The following is a 17,600-nucleotide window of genomic DNA, read 5'->3' on the forward strand; positions in this document are numbered from 1 at the left end:
GACTGGTGTGTTGCGGACCAACTGCGTGGACTGTCTGGATCGGACCAACACGGCCCAGTTCATGGTGGGGAAATGTGCCCTGGCCTATCAGCTTTATGCACTGGGAATGATTGACAAGCCCAAACTCCAGTTTGATACTGACTGTGTGAGGTAAGCATATATTTAGCTGTAGCTCAAATACATTTTAAACACATTTGGTATATTGTAGGTGTTTTAAACAAAAGGAAAAATGATTGTCACTATAGAAATATATATATATATACTGTATATACAATGTCTAAAAACTCTAAGATTTTTCTAAGAATTGTGACAGCAAAAATAATCGCTATTGTAGCCCTTTTTGCTGCACAAAATCCAATGTTCACACTCGCCCCACCTTCTGCCTAAGGTTGTTTGAGGAGCTGTATGAGGACCATGGAGACACGTTGTCGCTGCAGTACGGCGGCTCCCAGCTGGTCCACAGGGTCAAGACCTACCGCAAGATCGCTCCCTGGACACAACACTCGAAAGACATCATGCAGACACTGTCGCGCTACTACAGCAACGCTTTCTCAGGTGCGTTTCTTACACACACAAAAAAATTATGAAGGGGCTCTATGATAATATAGGTCACTAACCTCTCATTTTGATCATGTGTACCCTACTCCTTCCATTTTAGCTAATACACCACACCCACCCTGGGAAACCCTAATGTTCAAGGTTACCACAGAAACTTTAACTCATCCTTTGAATGCACGTATACTGTAGATTATACACAGTACATTCGGGTGATATATAGATAAATAAACCAACACAAAACTCATATTCACATTAAAAGGTCCTCATAATGCACAGTTTATTCCAAGGCAAACCCCAAAGTATTTTCTCATAAATAGTCTTGAAGATATTGAATTTTTCAGAAAACTGAGTAAAACTATCGAAAACTCTAATCTGGTAACTTTGCGCAGTCTTATTTCAGTTTGACTCTATATGTTGTGTCAGCAAGATAAGCCAAAAGACTCAGACTGTTAGCTTTGACATGGTGAGCTTTTATAGCGAAATCACATTTGGAGCTAAACTCCGCTCTGTTCAGTTGTGTAAGACTGATTGGTGATGGTGTATTCCCATCCCATCTAAATAGTCTAGTTGTAACTTTGAATTGGGAAAATGTACCCCAGCACATGGCATGGAGCACTTCACAAACCCTGAACACAAAATACAAAATAAAATAAAATAATTTTGAATGACTTGTTCTTTCTTTTAATACAAATTCTTAAATTATTGTCAACAACTGCAAAAAGGGATATTTTGAGGACATTTGATTTCCAATATTATCTAGAGAGGATGGATTGCTAATTTGTTTTTATCTCTTGTAATTCACGACTAAGATCTAATTGGCAATTAGTACTTGGCTTTGCTTGCAATTCGGATTTCTAATATTTGTAAATGACACCGTCGTTAGTAGGTAGACACAATAGGTTGATGAAAATGTGCATGTCTGTATTCAAAGTGTTTTTACAACACACTAGTGACTGGTCCACATCAACAGGTAGAATCTGAAGCCCCAGTTATAAAGAGAAAGATTGTGTACTGTGTATTAAAGGTGCATTTGGTATTTCCCCCATGATTTTGTGTCTTTGTGATTTAAAGGGGACAACGATTTTTGAAATTTGTCCTTTATCGAGGGAGCATGTTGCAAACAGTAGCTGCGAAAAACAAGCGGTGAGGGCAATGACTCAGCGTCAATGTAACGTTTTTACATTTTAGTGACGTAAATGACCCCGATAGGCTGATGCATTGCAGTCTGTGAGCAGCTGCCGTTTACTCGGCTCTCGCTCAATGCATGCTGAACTAAATCGAGGAACAGTTGTTCCTATTAGTAAGTTAGATACAAAAATATGGAAACATGGGGTCCTGGTTATAAAATACTGGAGTTACCCTTTAAGTCGGGAGTCATGGACAGGTGCTACTTGACCTTTAAGTCGACTTTGCTTTTGACTCTTCTCATTCACTTCATTTTGAAAAATGGAATCATTGGTTGCAGAGCAGAGCTGGAAAAGAGGCAGAATATTTATTCTGATTGAAATGTCAAGTAGCTTTTATGAGGCAACACACGCACGCACGCACACACACACACACACACACACACTATAATACAGAAATAGCCAATATTCTACAAACTGCACACTTAATAACAGCATATATATATATTAGGGCTGTCAGCGTTAACGCGTTAATCTATGCGATTAATTTGGCCGCGTTAACGCACTAAAATATTTTAACGCAACTTTGTTTACTTCCGGTGTTCGTTGAAGTTTTTACACTCTTGAGTGTCAAACCGCGGCAGTACGGTTTAACACTGTTTCCATTTTTAAAACAATTATTTCTCCGTGAAAATAAGGAGCAGAAATCAGTTTAAACTCCTGGATGAATCAGTCGGGTTTCCTCCTGCTCCTCCTTCCTCCCGTCTCCCCCTCCGATACACAGAGGAACGAAGGGGCGACGTGTCGGGTGAGGCGGCGCGGAAAGAACTCGTCACACGAAACCTTCACCGTGATTTGTCAATCAATTTGTCTGTCAACATTTAGCAAAAAAAACAACCAATGAACACTCAGTAAATCACAAAGGACCTCCCACCTCACAGGTGAGGCTCATTAGCAACCTGTCAGTCAGAGAACCAGAGAACACGGCGCGAGGACAATGAGCCTCATTGAATAGAGCTGAGATTGTTCTGGAATGTTTGATGTATAACACGTGGGTATGTGTCATATGAAAACGCCTTAAAAAGGTGAATTTACATTTTTTTGTAAAATCGAGAACATGAGCCCAGCCTCCAGAGGGTTAACGTGACATATGTGAATGTCAGTCAGTTTACCAAGGCCACTGGTTCTGCTGTTGTCCAAATATACTTCTTTTTTTTTTACTAATCTGGATGTTTCACTGAAGAAACAATTTATCATCCACAATATTAAATACCTCGCTGGCACTTTATAGGTAGGAGCCTCTTTGAAAATATAGCTCTGTGTGAAGTTTTGTCTTTAAAAAGAAAAAGAAAACTTTTAATCGTGATTAATGAATTTCAAAATGTGCGATTAATTAGTTAATTTTTTTTAATCGATTGACAGCCCTAATATATATATATGCTGCATGACGTGAACCTGCCTTTGCCCAGTGTGTCAGCTGGGCTCTGCTCCAGCTCCCCGCCACCCTAAACAGGATAAGCAGTTTGGATAATGGAATGGAATAGTTCCTCATCTTATTATTGTCTTATAACTCTTGCTTGAATATTTACTAAATATAATCCCTTTCTTTTGTTAGATGCTGACAGACAGGATGCCATCAACTTGTTTCTCCAAGTCTACCAGCCATCAGAGTGTAAGCCACACCTGTGGGAGCTGCCCACGGACTTCTACCTGCATCAGAGGAACAGCATGGCTCTCCCCCAAGACAGACGCAGGTAAACACTCATATTTGTACACTTACAAACACACAACTACTTGCTGTATACACACACATGTGTGCATCTGGATACCTTAGTTGCTGTTACATACCGCAAATGTGGAGGAAACATTTAAAAAAGCGATTGCAGGCTTTTGGGAGCCCCTTCAGACATAAAAGGTGTTTTCTTAGAATAATGATTTTTATATTTAATCAATGTTATGGTCATTCCACTCTGTTGCTATCAAGCGTCCTTTTTATCTGGATTAAAGAGCTTTGGCCTTGATGTGTAAACGTGCGTGGCACTCCTATGGTTTGCTTCATGTTTTACAGCCACAACCCGAGACGTTGTCCAGATTACTCGACCAACGTATTTAAATTGAGTTTTTTTAATTATGTTTTTCTCAGGGCCAATGTAAAATCACATTAAACCATTTTATCGTGAAGCCGCCCACACATGATCAGCGGTGAAACCATTCTGTGCAAAGATCATGAACAGGTCAAAATCTTTCGCAGAACTGAAAAAGTATTGAACCGAATCGCATGAAATTTGGTGGGATGATTGTTTATTATCCGGGGACCAGTTGATTAGATTTTGGGATCGATCGGGTCAAAGGTCAAAGGTCATGAACAGGTCAAAATCTTTCGCAGAACTGAAAAAGTATTGAACCGAATCGCATGAAATTTGGTGGGATGATTGTTTATTATCCGGGGACCAATTGACTAGATTTTGGGATCGATCGGGTCAAAGGTCAAGGTCAAAGGTCATGAACAGGTCAAAATGTTCTTGAATCGCATGAAATTTGGTGGGATGATTGGTTATTATCCGGGGACCATTTGATTAGATTTTGGGATCAATCGGGTCAAAGGTCAAGGTCAAGGTCATGGAAAGGTCAAACTCTTTTTTTACCATAGCACGATACATTTTTGTCCAATTGGCATGCAACTAATGCCAAAATGTTCATAATTCAATGCCCAATCTTGTGATATGCGAAGGTATGCGCTCTACCGAGTGCCCATTCTAGTTCTCTATTGTCTTCATGCTTACATAAAACTAGACCCAGTTTTCTGGCCCAAACTAATTCTGCTGCCACACTCTTTCTCTCAAACTCACCAAAGTAACACATCACACACTAATTCATTATCGGTGCTTTCACACAAATTGGTAATATTGTATGAAAGGCTGATGTATTCAGGAATTGTACAGTGAGTGGTTCAGTCAAGCTAACTTTATATCTAGGTTATGTGAAGGAGACACAACTCTAATGCCATATTATGATATCCCTAATCTAAAATGACAGCTAATCTCACACCAAGATATTGATAAACAGTAACATTGATATATTGCTGGAAGTTTTATACATTTGTGTATCTTGTCTGTCTCCAGTTACACACTGTGGTGGTCAGCAGGGATCTTGTCCTACCTTCCTGTGGCCTATGATGAAGGTATCTATTATAATATAATCAATGATCTCTACAGTATCCGTAATGTGTAATGGATGAATACATTGATCCGTATTAATCAAAGTATCGAAGTTGTTTATTCTCATTAAGGTTCAAGATGGAGGAATAGGAATTATCTTATGTTTGTGTGAATTTACAATTGCCGCCATTTTTAGGGGAAACTGGTTCTTAAAAACAATAAAGTTGTTAGCAAATGGGTGCAAATACTGTATTTGTGGCGGACTTTTGAATTATCTGAAAAATTAGTGAAATAGGGAGTATTTATGGGAAACGTGTATGGGAGATCTTCATAATGAAAAAACATGTCACCCAGTCCAACAATGTGACTATTTTTTTGTATCGTTTTTTACAGATGGATAAGCTTTATCAGGTTTTAGCTACTCATCTGATATGTATTAGTAGATTACATCCATTGTTAGAATTTATGTTTTCATAGAACATATTTCCAAAATATCCCCAGATTTATATATTAAGCATGTGTATTAATGCCTCTAAACGTTGTTTCTGCGTGTTTGATTTCTCCCATGTGCAGTCTCCTGTGAGGCCAACATGAAGAAGGTCAAAGTGAAGAGAGCGAACCGCTTTGAGGAGAGTATTGACATCTACACAGAATTCTTCAAACCGTATGAGCTTACCTCCTTCGATGACACCTTCGGCATCGCCATGACCAACTCTACACGGTGAATACACATTACACCATCAAATATTTAGTTGAGCTATGAGATTTAGAAATGGACTGGGTTGTAATGTAAAAGCAGAGACGCGTTTACAGCAACTACAATGTTATTGCTTAAAGGTGCTAAATTCGGACCATATCTATGATCGAGCTATTGCATCTGCTGGGCTCTCAATATGGTGAAAGCTGACGCCATAAGTTCACTATATCTTGACATGGCGTAAAGTTGTGTGCTGCGATATTAATGCTTAGAATTTCTAATTTAGCACCTTTAAACATTCGTGAAATGTCTGTTGACATTGGCAAGTTGTCCCGGATTTGATTTCTGGGAAACGACTTTGATAAATAGTGTACCAAACATTAATTCACTGTTATTGTGATGTGACTGCAGGTTGTCAGCTCATGTTTTCCCTTCTAATTTGTCCTCCTAAAGGGAATTCATGCCCAAGACTGTTGGAGTGGATCCAAGCCCATTCACCGTTCGCAAGCCAGAGGAAACAGGAAAGTCCGTGCTGGGGTGAGTGCATGTCAGGTTATGTACATGTCCACATTTGTGATGTTTTGGTTGGTGGTTTATTTATGTAATAAATACCATGTCACCGTGTCCTCATACACATGGCTTCATTTGACACTGTGCTCTCAAGTTACCAAAAACAAGGCCCTGTCCTTTTCCCTGTCACCTTTTGATGAACTGTGTGTGTGTGCATATATTTGTTCTCCTGCACACACACACCACATACCATGACAACATGGCTCCTCGATTTGAAACATCATGTGCTGATGACTCCTACCTGTCTCCACATTATTGCAGTACAGCGTAAACTCCACTCCACCTGACCACTCTGATGTTCTGTCCTGCTTCGATGATGATGAATACTAATACTGTATTTGGTTTCCTGTTGGCTTACTCAAACTAGTCGCTCATCTTCTGGGGGTCCACACAATAACAGTTACAATAACAATAAAATATGTTTCTCTTGATAAAACGATTCAGTGTGATTTTAAATATTTGCCAAAACAAGCCACACATAGAGATCAGAAAATAAGTGAAATTACTCTTTAAATTAAAAATATTGACAATATTAGCCTTACAATTACAGCCGACCCCCTAAAACACTCGGGTCCTGCTGCTTGATATCTGGTCTCATAACATAGAAAAGCAAATATTCTTCGAAACTATACATACGACAGTTGATGACCAACTCGCTCATTGTTTGTGTCCTTGCATGTTATGTTAATCGTTGTGGCCGTTTGTGGATATGTGCAGCAACAAGAGCAGTAAGGAGGAGACGCTGCTCCAGAGGAAAACTGCAGCGAGCGCCCCTCCTCCCCCGAGTGAAGAGGCCATCAGCAGCACATCGGAGGACGACTCGGAGGAGGACCGCGACGATGACGGCTCCGTGTCCCAACGCTCAACGCCGATCAAACTACTAACTGAGTCTGGCGAGAGCGCTCGGCCACAGGAGGTATGAAAACACAACGCATCTGAGCACCAACGGCTGGAGATGGATGAACATATTCACATCAAGGAAACACATTTACTAGATTAGATTTAAAACTCTTCAAGGTGAAAACACAAGTCAATCTAAATTGAAATCTAAGTTGTTTAATATGGAGGAAACAAAGCAGACCCTCGAATGAGATCATCTAATGATCTGAAGATGTGAAATCTTTTCTTAAGACCTCTGGGAAATTTCATCCCAGTTTATGCCACTTGATGTATTTTGGACGTCAATAGCATTTTGCATCCCAATTTAAGTATTCCACTAATTGTATTTTTCTCCTCCCACTCCCCCCTGAGCCAACAAAGAAAAAAGTTATGTGTTTATGTTTGTGTCAGATGGAAGTAATCAGCTTTTGTGACTGGGGTTTCCAGAGCCGAGGGTCTAAATGACGTGGGTTTGTGTTAATATTCGCTTTAGGGACAGGATGAGAGTTGTGGGACTTCCTCCTCTTTCTTCTGCATCTCTTTGTATAATGGACTCAACCCTCTGCACATATACATACGGATATAACCATGCAGCCTTAAAAACTAATGAAACCTACAAAACATCTGTTGCTTGGTGAGCCTTCCTCAAAAACTAGCTTTTATTTAGCGACATTTTAATAAAAATCCAAGGTACATCTGATAATCCTTGTGATTTTCTTTCTTCGGCAAGTAAAATATGAAAGCTAAAATACATATTTTTTATAAATATAAAATTTCATCCATTTGTGTGGTGATATGGAGCAGAAAAGATTGCTAAGATTTGTGTTTTAATTTGTAGTTTTCAATTATTAGATCATTTTGTCCTGATATTTTCTGACCAGGAAGCCTTCTTGTTGAAACCAGCCTGCTGTGTCATAATCATTATTATGTCCAGCATGATCAAGATGTTACTGGGATTTCATAGGAACATCACTCCTGTCTGGTTCTTGTTGTGTTACTCTCATGGGAAATGTAGCAGGATGGTCTGTGCTATGTGGCTCCCTCCTCTAAGGAGTGAATGTAGGACTTGTGCCTTGGGATTTGGTCTGCATGCTTTTAGGACATCAGGTGATCGCTGGCCACTCTGTGACGTCTCTTTTAATCTCCTCTTGTGAAGAGAGATGTGTTGTGAAGGTTTGGGTCTGCTTTGACAAAATCAGTGGTTATTTCTGGACACATGTGAAAAGAGGTCAGTTGTTTTCTTGTTGTTATTGCATCCTGCCCAGAGTGTTCTTTCCTTCGGTGGGTGTCATCTGGGATTTTGTTCAGTTCCAGTTTTGATTAATTTCCTTTTTACTACATATTTGCTCCATTGAGATTTTTTCTTCAACATGATTACAAGCTGTGACACAACTTTGTCCGGTCTTTATGCTAAGCTAAGCTGAGCTAATCATCTACTAAATAGCTTTTTATATAAAAGATAGAAGATTGGCAAGAAATCAAATCGACATATCTCCCAAAATGTTAAGCTACTCCTTTTAAATTGAAATGTAATGTTTAGGTATTGGTACAGCAAAGAACATTGCATTTGGAACAGCAGGTTTTAATTGGCAACTATTTCTTAATTCACATCTTCATATCAGCAGCTATGGTCTTTTTAAGCATCAACAAAGAAATATAGCAAAACTGTCCTCATAGAATCTGAAACCAAAGAGTTCAAAATGACCTGTTTTGATCTCAAGGCTTTCCCTGCTGCTGCATACGTCTGCTTCTCCCTCTGATATGCGATGTGTTTTATGAAGGTATTCTCTTATTATCCTCTTGGGGCAATGAGCCGCTAGCTGGTCATGAATTTTTGGGTCTGGACAGTTGGCTCACGTGTTGGGTTGATTGCTCGTGCGCCAGCACAAAACAAAACTGTTTAAATATTTAACTTCCATGTAATTTGCTGATATAATACTGATTGTAGATCATAATATTCTGTAAACCTCAGCCTACAATATATCACGATAAGATTTTTACTCCATTAATGTCAATCCAAATATTTCACTTCCAACCATTGTATTGCAGGTTACCATATTGTTAAGTATGGTAAAATATTAGTATACAAAACTAAATAGTTTTGGCTTGTTGCTATTGTTAAATGTTTTCCCCCATTATTACTCTTGTTTTTGCCACTTGTTATCCTATTACATAACTAATATTACCCGCTAACACTGAATTATTCCTTCTTAATAATCAAATAATTATTAACATGTTATTACCGAGCTGTCACAAAAAGTGCTCCAGAAAAGAGTTAATTCACTGGACTCGTCAAAAACAGATATTCCTATTTTCTATATCTATAAATGTTTTTTTCAAATGATCACATTTTAGTATATTGTATCAGTTTCACAATGCAAAAGGACATGACAGTATAATAGAAGGTCCTTTTTCACACGGGTTGCACTGCATTCGTCAGATCGTGCTCAGTTGTCATGAAACGGTCCGATGTCTTCCAAGAAAACGGTCACAACTACGATATCGCACCTTCCCCGCAACCTCTCACCACAGCGCGCGGCCGGATGGACCCATGCTGTTTACATAATACCCCCAACCAGCATGTGAACACAGGAACCGACCGTAATCAGACCGTACTACGTTCTCTTGCCTCTTCTATTGTCTGGTTTTGGTGAGCGTGTGTCCACGGTCGCCTCATCGTATTGTTCTTACAAATGCAGTCCGCCTTACACCGGTTGTTGTTGTTGTTGTTGTTGTTGTTGTTCTGACACGTTTCCAGAGAAGCCTCTCTGTCACCGTCACTGCTGCAGTGGGCTGTTATTTCATCATCAGCCCTCTGCTTCATAGAAATGTGTCATAGATCACAGCAGGAGGGTACTCATTCTCATTAGGATGCTCCTTTTGATTGGGTCTCTTGATACATTTCTTTCTAAGAAACCAAAAAAAGTAACGTAAATAAATCATAGCATGTCCCGATGTTGTTTTTCTTTTACATTGTGTTTTCATAGTCTTGTTTTCTGATTAATTATCATTGGCCATAGTTTTATTTCATGTTGTCCTAGTTTTAGGTGATTAAGCCACATCTCATTGTTTAAATGCACTTTTAATTGAAGTACTTGTTTATATATTGACTGTTTCTCACCAGATTATGCTCATGATCGATTGCCCTTGGTTATGATTTAATAATCTTTCAACTTGACTTTGCGACCATCCATCTATTTTCTTATTTTTTGTGATCGTATTTTCAAACTTCCCTCATGATCTAATGACCGAGAGAGTTCCGATTACACAAACGTCACATAAATCCTCTCAGAATCTGCGTCAACCTTTTTATAAACTGATTTCTTGTTTGTTATGATTATGATGTCTCTATAAACTTTGGACACTGTGTGCGGGACTCCCAGGAGGGCACCGTCTCAGACACCAGCAATCAACTTCCATTCATAGTTGCTTGAATGACACTCCTTGAGCCATCTTAAGTAGTGGATCAGCTGGAGGGAAGCGGCTGAACCCGAGGACCTCGTCTGTATGGTTTTACTCTTGAGTTACAGCTACTGTTGAGGGAACCGGCTGTTGGCAAGCAACTTTACTTGGTGACGCTTATCTCTTTTCAAAGTTGCTTTAAAACATCTGGGAAAAGTATTCTGTGTTTTTCTGTCTTGTTTACTTACACACGTACTGGAGCTTATTACCTTTCCCTGCTCCCCCCCCTCAGGAGAGCCAGCAGCAGTCAGTTAAGGAGCCCTATGGACTCAATCTGGCTAAGTTTCCGGCTGAGAAGGACCTGCTCATTTATGAAAGGTAATAACCACAAAGTTGGCACACATCAAACACTGCGCATATTTACTTTGTCTCTCATACCTTCCAACTCGAGCAGGCTTCGGTTTGTTATCTTTGGCTTTCGGCTCTCTGTCACCTGTATTTCTAACGTGCTTTCTTTGGTGTCACGTTGAAGCAAACTGCAGCCTCGTTGTGTGACTGCCTCCGCCCGCTCCACTGGGCCTGAGCAAAATGCTTTCTTTTTATTGCGACGGACAATGTTCCCAAGACCCAGATGGGAGGAACAAGCAGTCAGTGTCAGCAGCTCCTTCAGGGTGATGACTGTCATTTAGCAAATGGGACATTGTCAACTCTGCCCTGCTGTGTGCATCGCACTTCTGCTTTGTGTCCACCTATCCCCTCCACTCACCCCCCACATTTGTTTTTCTTTCTGTCATTACCATTTCATTCGGTCCATTTCTCGCTGTCTGCTCCCAACCATGTTGATGAGATGCAGTGAACAGCCTCATCGGGCTGAAAATGAACACTACCCTCTGTTCTTTGGATGCACGTTTGATACCATGTGATGTGTTTGAAGGAGCACTCTGCCATCCTAAGCCCACGGCAGATAACTGGCCCAGTGTGTTATATCAGTGTCATATTGTTGGTCCTGTCTTTGATGCAATAATTACCATTTGTTGATGAACAAACACACCTAATATTATTGCAAATACATGAACTTGTACAGTGATGTATTCCATAACGCGCGGCATATGTTAACAGTGTAATTTACTTAGTGAAACACATGTTAGATAATAAATACACTTGTATGCAATATAAAGTAGAATGTTTTGGGCTTTTGACCCCTTAAAATGAAGCAACTTCTCTCGGTGTGGACATGAGCTGTCGTTAGTTGAGCCAAAAGGAGACTTTCCCATTTGGGTTGGTTGATTTTATTTTTATTTTTTTATCGTTGTTTTATAAGAAATAAAGCAATATTACAATAAAAAAAAAAAAAAATATGTTTTTTTAATATGTTGTTGTTTTTTTTTTTTATTTAATTATCATAGGACCTTATTTTGGTTGGGTTTGCATAACTCGTATGAAGAAATAAAATGCCAATCGTTCTATTGATGATCGCAACGGAAACACCAGGCGTGTTGCCTTTTGAACATGGAGCGTGACTCAATGTTGCTCCTGAAGTGTCTTGCTCTCTATAATTGGGTTTTTACATTCAGATGTACCACAAGCTGTGGATGCTTGACACAGTTTCGAGGTGTCAGAAGCCGTATAATTAACTTCAAATTGTTGTGAAGAATGTTATTCATATCCTCATCCTGTCGTGGCCCATAATGAGAATGAAACTGCATTAATTATTGAGTGGGCGGGTGTTGGAATTGCTGCAGAGATTTTAGCTGCAGCCGAAACTCTGCTAATCAGTGCATTAATATTAAATAATCATAAGTAAGAGCCAGAGGGGAACTCTCAATGGTTGCATGTTATTGTGTCTTAGCGAGAGAAAAATATCCTGATGTGAAATGTGATGACATTTAAGACCTTAACAGACATATTACGCTCATCTCAGAGAATGTGTATTGAAAAAAATAGGTAATAGGAACCTAATCATCTTTTTAAGATTATTTGTATTGTCATTTTTACCATAATTTGACAGATGACGTTGTAGAAATAGGGGCAAGAGAGAGAGAGCGAAATATGGAAATATACTGTCGATTTCTGTCCCTTCTGCAGGAATATTTTCCTTTTTCATTTAGCATTTTTTTGTTTTCCCTGCAGGTTTGCACACCTGGGCGAGAGCCAGCACAGAGTGGAAAGAACGGAACATATAAACCTGGCAAACATCATCTGCTTGTGAGTAAAACATGTGACAAATTAACACAAACGGTGACCAAAAATGATAAATAAACCCTTACATACCCAAACTCAATAATCCTCACACACATGTGATATTAACAATATGTTGCAAAATGGGTTATAATCTGACCATTTCAAAATAACTCAACATTATTACAAAAAGATATGCAATAGACCAACACAATATCAATACAGACGATCTATATCATAAAATAATTCATAGAATGTGAACCAATATGAAACAGATGGATCCAGGAGGAAGTCAAGCAGTTGCCAAGTGAATCAAACAGATGGAGCCTGTGACACACTTCCGCCTTGCCACCATGTGATTTCTGCTCTGCCAGATTCAAAATGCGACCACACGTGTGATGGCAATGTGCAGCCGTACAGACGCATCAGCAATGTCGCTCTCCGCCTGGCTCCCTTTCTCTCTCGCTACAACTCTCACTCACGTGTTCGCAGCGTCTCGATGGCAACATGTCTCTTCGTATTTCCCCTCCATGTGTATTCTCGCTTCGCTCTAGGAGGAGAATAGAGAATAGATGCCCCCTCTTTCCATTACTCTCATGCTCTTCTTTACTAAGGCTTACATGCATCTGCTTGTATATGTATATACAGTGGGTACGGGAAGTATTCAGACCCCTTTAAATGTTTCACTCTTTGTTTCATTACAGCCATTTGCTAAAATCAAAAAAGTTCATTTTATTTCTCATGAACGTACACTCTGCACCCCATCTTGACAGAAGAAAACAGAAATGTAGAATTTGTTGTAAATGTATTAAAAAAGAAAAACTGAAATATCAAAGTTTTTCTTTTTGAATACATTTGCTAAACATTTTTTTTTTACATGTCTGAATACTTTCCGTACCCACTGTATACATGTATGAACAATCAGGCAGATTATGACTTTTTAAGAAATATTTTTTTCATTTTCCTGTTGACTAACTTGAGTTCGATAAAATAAAATCCAAACCACTCTAATGTCCAAATGCTAAATATGATGCTGCAGCAGGCAAGACGAGTTTGGCATTTAAAAAAGCGGTTGAGAGGTTGTTTGCCGCTATCTCCACCTTTCATCACTCTGTCCACTCGTTAATCCGTGCAGGCACTTCTGTCGTCCTCGCGTCGGGGCGGTACGACGTGCACGTCTGCTGTTGTGCAACGGTGCTATTTTAAGACACTTTTACAGCGCCGCAAGCATGTTTTCCCCGTTCGTAGTCCTTTAGCCTGAATCCTTCCTCTGTGTAGTTCTTCTGTTGACCGGCATGACTCGATCAATGTCGATAAAAGCAGAAGGGGTGTGATATTGTTAAACGTAATCCCGATTCAATTACTGGGAGGGGGAAAGAATATGAAATGGCGCTTCCATATAATTTAGTCGTAACATGAACTTCTTTAATTTACATTAAATTCTCTGGTGCTGATCTTGTATGTAGCTGGCACACTATTCATCAAACTGATTGACTTTTCACAGCTCTGAAGTGTGACACTGTAAGAAGGAAACTCTCTGTACCCCTGCTGCTGCTGGACTGAGTGGTTAACCTCACAAAGGAGTTGATAATCCACCCTGAATATCATGTGACGTGCTTTAGAAAACTACAATAGAGTAATTCTGCTGTAAAAGCGAACCATCTCGACAATCCTCGTCTCCATTTTCATTCCGCTTAATGACTCTGCAGCAGATTTTCATGAGATGTTGCGACTTTGATAGGAAGGAAAAAAAGACGTCCTGTCCCTGTCTGTTTTCTGAACATCTCGTGACATCTCGTGACATCTCGTGAACAAGTCTCTCTCTGCCGCTGTGTCCTTTCTTTCAGAGAGCCGGTGTCCTGCTTCCCGGAGGACAGCATCTACGGCCTTTCTCCCCCGCAGGTTGACCGAGACAGCCGCGAGGAGTTTGAGAGCCACGTGTTGACGGGTCAGGGCCAGGTGAGGGTGCTGTGCAGGGAGGACATGCTGATGTACAGGGAGTACGTCAAGAACCGATGCATGTGAGACACGGACTGGATCCCCGTTACCGAGATGCAGATCCAATCCGACGCAAGCTTCCGATTTGACGTGACTTTTGATTGTAGCTGCAGGACCGAGCCAGAGGAGGTTTTCTCGCATTTACGTTTCGCTTCACCCACGTAACACCCATGTGTCCTGTATTTGGAACAGGTTGATTTATTTTTAATTTTTAATCAAAGTCATTTCTGCGTTTCAATAGCTTCAAATCTTATCCAGTTATTTGAGTTTGTTCATCCATCCACACATGCCTTAAAAGGCGACCTATATGGTGCTTTTTCTTTTATTTATTTCAATTGAATTTTAGTTGCTAACTGTTTTAATAAAGTATATTTAAATAAATGTATGTTTGGAACTTGTAAATTATTTAGACGTGAGTGGTTTGAATTTTAAATGTTCTTTAAATGGGATTTAGCAGAAAACGGCTATTTGCTTTCTTCAGCTTTAGCAGAGTGATGTCCCCCTCTGTGTAATAATTAGCTCACAGTATAGAACACGGTGCCCCTCAGGCCAGCACTATTATCTCTGTTAGCACTGTTGCCATTGTTTGCACGGCTACTGATGTTAGCACCGTTAGCTGCTCAGCCGCCGCCATGTGGAGGCAATAGATATGAACCCCACATTGAGCATTAAATGATTGCAGGCCCAAATACTCTGATGATTTAACAGTCCACCTCAGATCTGTTTTGGGTTTAGCTCTATTTTTTTAAATTTACTCTGTTGAACCAGCTTGCCATGACGGGGATATGCGTTGTTTCTCTCAAAAGCTATTTGGCACAACAGTTGTAAGCCTGTTTACCAGGGCACCGCATACAAGTGATGGACGACCTCCACAATGAAGACCGAGCTCCCCGGGTAATACTGGTCCCACGTAGACGGGGGCTTTACGTGATGCAAGTCATTTGTGTCCTGGAAGTGTACGTCCCGATAATCGGCTCTTTTTTTGTTGTAGTCGGACAAAGTGAACAAACTGCATTTATAACCAAATTAACTTGAGAGGCTGGAGATTAGGGAATATGCTTCACATTTGCAGCAGTAATGTTACGAGATCACTCCAGACCGCTCGACTCCAACGTTCCACCTGAAGAGAAGACGTTCTCTCACTTCTCCGTCAGTCCCCTCTTTCTCTTAGCTGGGTAAGAGCTCTCGCTTTGCTTTTGTTCTTATCACGGATGCTTTTCAATTATGGGAATTCCTGACCATGTTCTATAGTTTTTTGTTTGTTTGCTAAAAACAATAAAGTAGTATAAATGGTGGCAAGCAAGTGTTGCACCCTTACTTTCACTTTTCACAGCGAGTTGAGAAGATTCTTATTCTGTATCCTTGTTGTCTAATTAATTAAAGTCAACAGCTCTGTTTAGCTCTCATCATAATAATGATGGGTACAAAATATATAAGGAGGACATTTCTTTTTCCTTTATTTCCATCGTATTGTCACATCAGCTGAACAAACAGCTTAATAACACAAAATCATATCTGCTTATAAGTATGACTCTAAAGGGCTGATTTTAAATGTCACTTTATTGTTTTATTTGACAAGAAAACTGGGTATTTTTATTTATTTTTCAACAAATAAGCTACACAAAGCCTAATGAATATTTGACTGCACATCAACAACAAAAAATCACTGAAATTAAGTTGTGGATGTGATTTTCTCTACCTTTTGCAAAATTCATAAAGGTTGACTTTGGACTGAAAGTCCTTTTTGGATGACATGCTAGTACTGGACTTTTAAAATATATTTTATGACACCTGTTAAGAGCCACCGTCCGTGATTACGAGTGTTTTATTTCTCAACATAATGTTGAAAGCTGTTCTAATTATGTCCATTAGCAATTCACATGCGATTATCATAAAACCCGTGGTCGAGATGACATCTGCCGAGAAGGCGGTGCAGTAGCCGCTCAGACTTATCTGCTCATGCGATTGTTCTTTTGTCCTTTTCACGGTAACGATGTGTGTGAACACAACGTTTTCTCCTGTGAGAAGTATTAGACGTTTGTGAATAAATGAATTGAGGTGTCGTGCTCCTGCGATGTGTCACGGATACGTCTCGTCTCCATGTTCCAACTCCACTCTTCCCTTACCTCACATAGTTTTACCTCGTTTCCTCTCAACCTGATGCACCTCATCCATCTCCTTTACTTCACCACCTTCCATAATGCCGTCAACGATGCCATGGCCCTGTTGATGCCCCGCCCACTCCTCTCTGCCTCCATCTGCCTGATGGATCATGGAGGTCTGGATCGTGGTCCATGCCGACTACCAACTATTCATACACTCTGTCATATTCATTGAATGTGTTTTTAACTCCAACGTGTCCCTCTGGTCACATGACATCTATTGCACCTGTCCATCCTGGAGAGGGATCCTCCTCTGTTGCTCTCCTGAAGGTTTCTTCACTTTTTTCCCTGTGAAAGGGTTGTTTGGGAGTTTTTCCTGATCCGATGTGAGGTTCTGGGACAGGGATGACGTATGTGTACAGATTGTAAAGCCCTCTGAGGCAAATTTGTAATTTGTGAGAATGGGCTATACAAAATAAACTGAATTGAATAATAAGACCTGTGTTTGTTTCCTCTGCTTCATCTAATTGGAGACACGCTCATATTTTCCTGAGTGATCTGGTAACGGGTATGTTTGTGCTTGTGAGAGTGTGTACATTTGAATAAAGGCCGCACTGCTGGAGGCGGTCGGGGGCTGTTTTGAAAGAGGTCTATTATGTAAGGCCGTGTTTTTCTCATGTTTAATGTGTATCACGGCAGGTGTCTCATTACATTGAAACCTCTCAGCACACAGTATGGCTGAATACATGCATCTAGTCACTGATATTTCCGGTGGCAGTTTATTCTTTGAATGCCTCACAAAACATAACTGTGTGTGTGTGTCTCTATTTAGGTGGAAATTAAATTTGATTGGTTTAGTGCATCATAAAAAAAAACAATACAAAATGATTTGTGAGATGTATTTTGGTCGAGTGTGTGGTTGGGTATCTGCCGG

At 40.0% G+C, this 17,600-nt stretch overlaps 1 protein-coding gene across 1 annotated transcript in view; it reads left to right on the forward strand.

Annotated features, from left to right (window-relative positions):
- The window catches only part of fig4a (FIG4 phosphoinositide 5-phosphatase a), a 33,451-nt gene extending 18,506 nt beyond the window's left edge, over positions 1 to 14,945 (forward strand). The window contains exons 15-24 of the mRNA XM_056428127.1: positions 2 to 150; positions 389 to 555; positions 3,298 to 3,436; positions 4,805 to 4,863; positions 5,414 to 5,561; positions 5,991 to 6,074; positions 6,825 to 7,023; positions 10,681 to 10,766; positions 12,519 to 12,593; positions 14,414 to 14,945. Coding sequence (XP_056284102.1) covers positions 2 to 150; positions 389 to 555; positions 3,298 to 3,436; positions 4,805 to 4,863; positions 5,414 to 5,561; positions 5,991 to 6,074; positions 6,825 to 7,023; positions 10,681 to 10,766; positions 12,519 to 12,593; positions 14,414 to 14,591 — 1,284 coding nt within the window. The 3' untranslated portion in view covers positions 14,592 to 14,945. The remainder of the gene's footprint in view (position 1; positions 151 to 388; positions 556 to 3,297; positions 3,437 to 4,804; positions 4,864 to 5,413; positions 5,562 to 5,990; positions 6,075 to 6,824; positions 7,024 to 10,680; positions 10,767 to 12,518; positions 12,594 to 14,413) is intronic.
- The last annotated feature ends 2,655 nt before the right edge of the window (positions 14,946 to 17,600 follow it).

The sequence above is a fragment of the Pseudoliparis swirei genome, chromosome 12 (genome assembly GCF_029220125.1).
Source record: "Pseudoliparis swirei isolate HS2019 ecotype Mariana Trench chromosome 12, NWPU_hadal_v1, whole genome shotgun sequence".
NCBI classification, from domain to species: domain Eukaryota; kingdom Metazoa; phylum Chordata; class Actinopteri; order Perciformes; family Liparidae; genus Pseudoliparis; species Pseudoliparis swirei.